This window comes from Schistocerca serialis, chromosome 2 (genome assembly GCF_023864345.2).
Source record: "Schistocerca serialis cubense isolate TAMUIC-IGC-003099 chromosome 2, iqSchSeri2.2, whole genome shotgun sequence".
Taxonomy (NCBI): Eukaryota; Metazoa; Arthropoda; class Insecta; order Orthoptera; family Acrididae; genus Schistocerca; species Schistocerca serialis.
In genome coordinates this window covers 397,367,543-397,377,688 of record NC_064639.1, presented here as the reverse complement: position 1 = coordinate 397,377,688, position 10,146 = coordinate 397,367,543, and the positions used below count along the sequence as shown (strand labels likewise).

At 36.8% G+C, this 10,146-nt stretch overlaps 1 protein-coding gene across 3 annotated transcripts in view; it reads left to right on the top strand.

Moving 5' to 3' along the window:
• Positions 1–8,554: 8,554 nt before the first annotated feature.
• The window catches only part of LOC126457218 (sorting nexin-6), a 75,479-nt gene continuing 73,887 nt past the window's right edge, over positions 8,555–10,146 (top strand). For 2 of the 3 annotated variants that reach the window (XM_050093340.1, XM_050093338.1), the window contains exons 1-2: positions 8,809–8,865; positions 9,180–9,224. In XM_050093340.1, the coding sequence (XP_049949297.1) occupies positions 8,809–8,865; positions 9,180–9,224 (102 nt within the window). Of the gene's footprint in view, positions 8,735–8,808; positions 8,866–9,179; positions 9,225–10,146 lie in introns of those variants that run through there. The other variant, XM_050093339.1, reaches the window with a different exon arrangement.

Genomic DNA, 10,146 nt, shown 5'->3' with positions numbered 1-10,146 from the left:
ATGTAGCTTTGGTCAGATGTAATTTTTAGTTATACATTGATTCTCGTCAAATAAATCAATCATCATGTTGCCTTTATCATTTTATCAGTTTTCCCTCTGTGTGTTATTATGAAATTCTCGTGTCTCCTGACCTCTGTCTGGAGTAGGTCGATTTCCACCTCTAAATCTATTTTTATATCGGTTTCTCTTTGTCCTGTAAATTGACCGTTAGTTTCCATTTCTCTGCTGTCCCAAATTCTGTTTGTATGATTGTTGTTCCAATGATCTGACTGGCTTTCCATTGTATCTAACTGATACAAATACCCCAAAAAGCTGTCAACTTTTTCCCAGTCTTTCCCTAATAGCTTATCTCGCACTCTATATGATGGGTGGCTGATAATAACCTCCAATAAGCGTTCCTCATGAATCAAGATACTTGCCATTATTCACTTGCATTTAACAGAATCTCTGTGTCACATCAATTCATTTTTATTATACGGTTCCGACCCCAATAATTCCAAGTAAAGTTCCTTTTCTGCTACCTCACTCCAGTATTAAGCTCTGAATTCTCTTTTGAAACCATTAAAAGACCAGAAATCATCTACCCTCAGATACCCCACTGTGCCACATTTCCTGATAATTAGCTGACCACGAATCTAATTTTGGTCTGGTCCAACTAAGTATTGGGTAAAAATGGAAATGCCGTGTGGCTAGGGCCTCCTGTTGGGTAGACCATTCGCCCGGTGCAAGTCTTTCGAGTTGACTCACTTTGGTGACTTGCGTGTCGATGGGATGAAATGATGATGATAAGTACAACACAACATCCAGTCCCTAAGTGGAGAAAATCTCCAACCCACTGGGAATCGAACCCAGGCCTTTAGGTATGACATTCCATTTCGCTGACCACTCAGCTACCAGGGGCGGACAAGTACTGGGTACCATACCTTGAAATCCCCTGAGGAACAACACAGGATGTATATCTTTACCTGGTGTAAGTTAAGAACATTTATGGTTGATTCATTTATGAACAGCTGACACAAAATCATCGCACACACTACTGTGTTATTTGCTCTGAACTAAATCCTCATCCCTACTCTTTCTTTCTGGTTGCAGGCATTATTGAGTGGATGTATCATCACTAATGGGCAAGAAATATCGGAGTCTGTTGTTATTGTTACAAATTGTCGACCTAATATCTGCTGGTCTGAATACAATATCTGAATACGGTACATCTTCTGTGTTTGGGGTATTATTCGGCTGTGGATGTAATGTAGTTCCTTTGTGGTCAATATGGCGTTCCACCATTTGTAAATGAATGTCAGTTTCTTTAATTAAGAACAATATTGTTTTTATATCTCTATTTTTCAATTTTTGCACTTTCGTTTTAGTCTGTAGTAACCCTGTTTCCACTGTTTGCAGCCATTTACCACATTTCACAGGCTGTAAGACACACTTTTTTCTTAGAAAAAGTGCCTAAAAATTCAGGTGCGTCTAATACTCGATATCAATGTCAAAATATCCAGTGTTCGATTTCAAATTAAAAACTGCCATATATTCGATGTCATGGGAAACCTGTCTCTATTTGGCAACATTGTAATCAGTTAGCAGCACCAGTGGCCTGATACGATGAACATGAATTGTGGGGATTCACAAGCTCACTAACACTGTCTCTCTCCAGCCTGTCATTACGAACTCAGAACACTGTATAGCCTATGATTCATCATGGCAGTCTATAGTGTCAGTGAACTTGAGTTGAAAGTGATTCGTGTTACCAGTAAAAGTATAATATTTTTGTTAGTAACCAGTTTCGTAATGGAAAAAATAAAAGGAATTCACATGATGCAGGCTATAAATTGAAAGTAACAGCATATGCATAAGAACATGAAAACAGAGCAGCATTTCGACCCTCCACCAACAGAAAAAAACTTTCACGATTTCAGACTAGTAAAGAACTGAAAAAAATGAGGAAGGCTAAATGTGCAAATGGAGGACTGATGTAAAATGCCCAAAACTAGAAGATGACGATTATCGGGGATTTTTAAGGTCGGTTTGGTTTTATAAACAAAGAATATTTGTTAATTTGGCTTTGCAATGTAATAATAAAAATAGTAAAAATGTTACTTTTTTAAAAGTACATAAAAATGAAGGTAAGTCTTATAGTCGGTAGCATCTTACAGTCTGTAAAATATTGTAATTATCATGTCTTTGGTTGTCTTAATGGAATGTTATGTGTTACAACTGACCCTCTACCTTGTTGTCTAATAATTCCAACTCTATATCTATTTCTTCTATGTGTTTGAACCCTAGGTTGAGCCTACAAGATGACGATTTCAGTTTATCTGTTCTCGCACTGACCAGTGATGTAAGATTATTGATATTTAATTCCATCCATTGTAATCTGATATCCATTTGGTTTAACCTTTAATGTAAGTGGGTAAAATTGTTATTCATCTGAGGTGTCATTGTTTTTGTAATCTGATGAAAACGCGATTCCACTGTGAAAATCGCGATTCCATCTGTGAAAACTTGACCTGTAGTATGTTGACCTATTGCATGAATGTATATAACAATGCTTCGGCTGTTTGGTGATCTCTTATGAAAGCCTTGGTTGTTAAATATGTCCTAACTATTTAGTATATCGTCACTAAGTTATTACTATACTGTCATATTAAACAGGTATGGCCTTGACTTTAAAATAACTTTTGAGATTGGAGGTCATCTATTAGACCCTGATTGCTATTTATGCACCAAATTTGTTCAGTAAAAAATATTTGTCATTATACAGACAAACATTTCTTGTTTCTGACTCACCAGATAATTATACCTGGAAAGGTAGATGTTGATGTACACTCATAAAAGACGTGTTGCGCTGCTGCGAGTTCTCAATATGGAAGGCTGGGATGCATGCCCACTACCACTATCGTGTGCTCATTATGCTGCGTGCTGAAGCGGATGACTGATGTACCCATATTCAGCGACTCTCCGTACAGTTCCCTTAAATTGGCATGCTGGAGATATACTGAAGTACGGCTTGGCTCGTGTTTAGCAATCCGTAGATGCAAACCAGCCTCAACATGTGATATTGTCGACGAATAATCTCGTTACCAGTTGTTTATATAAATGGCAACACGCCGTTGATTCTTGTTATTATGGTTAAATTGTCCTTAATAATAAAAATTATAGTTTTTACAAGCAAATATTGATATTCTGCTGTATAAAAGAATAAAACACATTCAATTGCAACTTTAATGTGATACTTACTGTTTATTGTGTCGTGATTATACACATTGTATCACCTTATTGAACACCACTTTTATCACTGCAGCTGTAATTGAACTTTGCAGATTAGTATCACATATTTACACCCAGGTTTTTTGTGAATTTTCCACATACTTGTCAGTGAATATTGTTTGACTGGTTATTTCTACGTCTTTATTTCTGTGAAACGTCGTACATGTATTTGCATTTCTTTTTTCGCATTAGATTTTGTCTCTGTTAATGTCCATAGGCTCACAAATCGCCATATATGAGGGTTCTCCCCTTCTTGATGCGATCTTGTAACTCGTTTTGGCGGACCCTGCCTTTCACCAGACTCTGAGCCCCTTCCTGCTCTGATGTCACAAGCAGCCATCTGGCGCCCCCCAGAACATCTCCAACATAAATCACCACAACAATCGAAATAGAACGTAATATACTTTTACCTATAACTATTCTCGCAATATCAATGAAGCAGTATGGATGCGTATCACCAACTCCCAATGACCATCGTGTGTGGTTGCACCCTTACAGTGATCAACAACGGATGATGACGTCATCCACCAAAACTTTGTTCCTGAAAGACCTTGATGGTGCCACTTGAAAAGCATTATGGAATTTTTTCGCGTGCTGTGACATGATGTGATGTGACATGACTGCTAGTATGTATTGGCCTGAATCTGTCCTTCTGACAATAGTTTCTTCTTCGGTTTCTTCGCATTATTCTTGGAGCCATTGCTCCTTAGTTCCCTAAACTGCCTATTTATTTAATTCCTAAGGGACTTAAACTGCTTAATTCCTGTCTTTTCATGAGCTTTTTTGTACCATACTTTCTTCTTTCATCGATCAATTTAAGTATTTCTTCTGTTACCCAATGACTTCTCAGTTATATTTCTTGTACCCATATTTGTCTGTCCAACTCCTGTGAATGTCCATTAGATGTGCCCATTCCTCTTCATCTGAAGCACCTATCGTAGTATTCACTATCACAGTTTGTATAGTCCCAGAAAACTTCAGCTGAACATCGTCACTATACAGAGCTTTAGTATCCCATTTATTTCCACCTTAATTCTTCTAATTTTCTTTGATTTCAGCATGCTTTTCATCATTACTAAATTGTGATCTGAGGCTATATATGCTCGACATATTCCTTACAATCCATTAGCTGATTCTGAAATCTCTGTCTTATTGTCTCTCTGATGTACTCTCATGTCCACCTCCTCCTGTAATTGTTGAGTAGTGTATTCGCTATTACCAGCTGAAGTTTATTGTAAAACTCAACTAATTTTCTTCTCTCTCATTCAATACTACTGAGCACATATTCTCCTGTAGCACCATCTTCAGTTCCTTTCCCTATCACACCATTCCAATCCTTTATGACTATTAGATTATCACCTCCACTTAAACACTGAGTTGCCTGTCCAATGTGCTCTTATATTATGTTTTTGGCCTATGTTAGAATCTTAGTTCATAGAAAGTGGCGAGAGAAATAAAATGGTTGTTGATAATGATGTGAAAGACCAGTTTGTGGAATTTTCAGGTGACGCTTATGTCGCTAATCACTAGTTGTTCAGTGATAGCATGATAATGTGTTCACTGTCGAGTTTTGGTGAAGACAAAGCTCACACATTCATGCTTACATCGGATTATGAAATATTACCTGTAATACCAATTCTACATGATTCAACAACCTCGGCTGGACAGACAGCATCACGTTTACATTAATACATCATATATAAAATGAATGCAACATTATGGTTTGAACTACCATACTAAAATAGGTACTGTAAAACAAAAATAATAAGGCAGTCAATACTACAACATATTACTACTACTATTACTAAGTCAACATTGTTCACTGGCAACAGCCAGACAGATTTCGTCACATCTTAGCAATTACATACTAAACTAAGATAACAGACAAGAATCATTACATAACACTGATGTTATAAACAATGGTTATAAACAACAATTTTTGGCTCTTAAATGTTTCCATTTTGTGCCTTCCCATGTGATATTATCACATCGACCAGTCTATAGTTTCACTTGCAGAGAAAAATTCATTTACAGAATGTAGGAGCTGTTGCTTGAGCACATGCATCAGTCTATCTCTGAACATCCTCAGTGGCAAGTTCGAACACCTGGTGGTAGGTGGTTGAACATCTTCAGGGCTGCTGTTGGAAAACTGTGCAGTGTCTTAGTTAGATTACAGCCTGGAATATCAATGTTGTCTTTATTTCTTGTGTTGTAGTTGTGTATCTGTTGTCTCTTGCACAAAGATAATTGATTTTCTTTTATATAGACAAGAGAGCTGAAAACAAGCTGACTAAACATTATCATTATTGCCAACCGCTTGGAAATGGGTCTATAGTGATCAAATTTCTTGCTGGAAGATATTATTCTTACGGCCTTCTTTTGTAGGAGCAATATGTTTTTACTTCCAGTAGAGTGACACCACAGAAGCTATCCATATGTGACTGTGCCTTTGGAACAGTGCGAAATATATTGTGATTAAGTACTGATCTGTTATCATGCATTTGAGCTTCCTCGGGAGGTAAATTACTCTTGATAGCTAAGAACGCACATGTGCAATGTGTTCAGTCGTCAACTTATTGTTAATTGTGATTGCCAGGCATCTGACGTCATCAACATTTACTTAGGGTCCACAGTCACCAAGGATGCATAATGTTTTCTGGTTTTATCTTGTTTTAATTTTTTTTGTTCCCTTTGAACCAATTTTTGACTGCTTCAAACAAAATATCAGCATCCTTTAGCGTCTCAGAGGAATTTTTATCGTTAGTCATTAATGTTGTATCATCAGCAAAGAGCAGGCTATCACTATCACAACTTAAATCAATGACAAATATTAAAAAGAGTCGAGGACCAAGTGCTTTTTTCACAAGATATTGCTTCCTAGAAACAAACACTCTGCCATCTGTCGCTTAGGTAAGATGACAGAGCCTCAAAAAGACACCCATAAGTTTTTAATCTTTCCAATAGTTTTTTCTAAGAAATGCAGTCGAATGAATTGGTTAGAATACAAAGAATTAAGGCCATGGAGTTCTCTTCTTCAAATGCTTCCATCTTCTCAGTTATTATATCAAGCATGCAGAAAATGTATATATCCCTCTTCTAAACCCATAATGGTTATCCAGGAAGAGGTTGAGGTGTTCAGAATAAGATAATAGTTGATTCTTCATTGAAATTTCAATCACAATTTCTAGTACAGGTATTATAGAAGGTGGTCTGTAGCTGGATGGAATGTTAAGATCACCTTTTTTATACACTGGCATTGTCTTTGCCAGTTTTAAGAAGTCTGGAAAAGTACCAACCTGAAGGCATTGGTTAAAGGCAGGAGTTAAATATTCAGCAATATCAGGTACAGTATCCTTCAGAACTGCACATTATCTGCGCTAACAGAGTGTTTAAAACCTATCACACCTGGAAGCACTTTCTTCCACCTGGTCAAGGTTCAACTATTGCTAATGCTCATATTGTTTATAACACCAGTTTCTAAATACGGTTCTTCAGCTACAGTATACCCAACAACATCAATAAAATATTGGTTAGAATCATCAGGGCAATAGGTCTTTTTCTGTGTTCATACACCAGTTCCCAGACCACTTTGCCTGGATTCGGGGATTCAGAAATGAAGCTAACATCATATGCCTTTTGGGCTGCTTCTACTCCTTTGCCGTAGATTCTTTTAGCCTACAGGTAATAACAATGAAACATATCTTTGGCTCTGTCATCTTTTGCTGCTTTAACTCAGTCATTTAGCATCAAAACAACATACTTTATGTTTTCCAGCTTTTGACAGTGCTATTCCTTGTCTCTGACTATTTTTCTTCTATTTTTTAGTTTATATAAGGGATTCTCTATGGTTACTGATGAGAAACAGCTGCTAAAATTTATTCTGAGAAGCTGGAAAATACATTTAAAAGCATCACTTGGTCCCAGTCCTACAACTTCAGGTTGCCAATCAATCCTGGCGATCACATTTTTGAAGATGTTTATTCCTTCCACCGTTATGTTTTTTTTACTAAAGGCATAGTCACAATACCACATACTCGCTTGGCTATTTAGATAGACACTTACTTTGTAGTCTTAGGCGTTTAGGTTGCAGACGACGTACAAAGGCAAGTGTATCCTCTTATTGGTTCATGAGTAGACACATCCAATCAATAGCTACTCATAAGTACTTTGATGTTTTCTTTTTACTGATACCTTCTCCAAAATGGATGCTGAAGTCACCACACAACATAATTTTTTAATTAATACGCATTACACAGCACAAACTGCTGCCAATCTTGATGAGAAAATTATCGAATTCTCCCGAGGTGTATTACATGCAGTTGTGACAACAATATTTACATCACATAGTTGTAATGCAGGCAATTCTAAATCCAGGTCAACACAAAACTTTTTAGGTCAGCTTCCGAGACACTAGGACTATTTGTATAGACAGATACCCCTATGTATGTAATTGTTTAACGATTCCCTCCACTTATCATTTCAGGATATTCCATATGTCTATAATAATCCTCTTCCTGCTACGCTGGACAGTACTCACTGATTCACAAAACATCTGGTTTGACTAGGTCCACAAAGATGGTTAAATTATGCAGTTTTGTTCTGATACACTGGATATTTACACTTGCTACAAAAACAGGCACATTCCCATCTGACATAAATATTAAACTGGAGAGCTGTACTTGCTCCTGAATAAAAAACGCTTTGTAACTACATATTTAAGGCTCACAGAAGGATCCATAATTCATACTTTAGGTAATGATCAACACCTAGTTTAAAAGTGCCATTATATCTCGTCGTGGTTTTCTCAACTATAAAATAGTAGCAAACTGAGGGTTAATAAGGTGTATCCAATAGATTTTTGATAATTTAGTTGTATGTCGCGAAAGGGCTGTAGTACGTGCTACCGAGAATGTGATTTTAGAGAGCATTACGGCTAAAATATGAGAATAGCGACATTGTGAAACTCGAAGCGATTCCGGCAGTTTTTTTTGTTGCAATTATCTGTCGAAACCTAAAAGTTTACGTAGCAGTATCTTCCCACAGAGGAGGTAATTCTACAGTGTATCTTCTGCTACGCTTGTATTAGATTATCTCTACAATTTTCACACTAAATTACAAGTTTGGACTAAAGTGTACTTTTAATGTGGAAAAACAATTACATTATGTGAAGTCTTGTCGCGTACGACTTTCTGAATGTATTTAAAAACTTATCAACGACGTAGTTGGTCTCACGTCTTTCTTTTACGCTGTTGTTTATTGGCAACTATGTTGGCATTACATTTCGATGCTCAATTGTCATCTGAGGTGGAAGGCGTACAACTGTCATGTGAAGTTTCTGCGAGTTGTGGAGGTTGCTTTTTCGTAAATTGTGTGTGTAGTTCACGTACCGTAGTATTAGGAGAGCGTTTCTGTGGTGAAGATCATTCCCTTCTGTACCGTTTTCGTCTGACTGATAAACATGATGGTAAACTTCTTTTAAAAAATAGAGAGCCGGTGCTCCTGAAGTTTCAGCAGATTCATTAAGACTGTATTTTGTTTATGTTTCAGGAAGGGTTGGAAGATAACGCAGATTTAATTAACGACGATAATAGGAAGGTGAGGAACTGTAGAAGTGGAAGATAACATTTCATCTCCTCACCAACGCGATCAGTTTTTTTTTTTTTTTTTTGTGAACCCTATTTTCTAAATTCAGAACGTGATATTATTAGTATGTTGTTTCTGTAATATAAACATTAACGTGCAAGGTTGGGTGAGGACGGTATGTAGACTCGTCGATAACAATGTGTTTATAAGTTTTACTTAAAACGTTTTACATCGCATCCGTTTTTAAGTTGCACCAGTAGTTTTTAGTGTACTTCTTCATTGCATCCTGGTTGTCTGTGACTACTAGTGTTTACTCTGTGTTCCAGGACGGTTTAGACGATAGAGACATTTTAAGTGGTGATAATAGAAAGGTGAGGGAGCATCTTTACTCATTAAAATAGTGTTGTGTAGTGCATGTTTTTGTTGAAATGGTGCCTTTTACAGTTGCATGCCCAGTTTTGGCAGTATTAGCTTATTCAATGTATAGCTTGTGTTATGACATCTTAATTTCTATAGGGCACTTCTATATAGAATATACAAAAAATGTTTTTGCAACTGCTTCTTTGTGGAAATCTTTCTTTCCACGTCCTTACACATGTTTTAGTGTCAGAGTTCTTTGGCTGCTTCCTTTTTTCCCCCATTCTTGCTATAACTGTATAGGCCTACAGTAAATATGTGAACCCCCAGTCCCTTTCATATTAACTATTTTAGAACTTAGATATTGTAAATTAACACTGGTGATTAGATAGACCCTCCTTCTCAAAAGTTCTTACATTCATTTCCTGAATTTTTGTCAAGAGTGGCATTGATTGTAGAGATTTTTTGGTATAAATTCTCACAGTTCGTCCTTTGGAGCTTCATATGGTTCTAGCATGCAATACTTTGAAAATGGGTGGTGATTAATATTCTATAGTTCTATGTTTGGATGTGTATGAATAGGTTGTTGACACCTAGGAGTCTTTCCCCTAGAACCCCTAGCTGTTGTTTCATCTACTTTCTGTAGGCTTGCATTAAATTATAATCCTTAGACCAGATTATTTTATTGTTCAGTATTAGTCCTAAATGCCTCTTCATTTATTCAGTTGTAGAAAAGCAGTTATTTTGATCTTCCTTTACTCAGTTGGTGTTTTTATTTGTTACTTAATACTAAGTGTTTAAGTAACCACTGATTTCAGAGAACCCCCACCTTTCTACGTATTTCGTAAACTGAAATCTTCTGCAGTGTAAATGCTAGCGTTAACTGAAATTTTTAGCCCTGCGTCAGGAGGGTTTGTTTTAGAGTATCTGATGGTT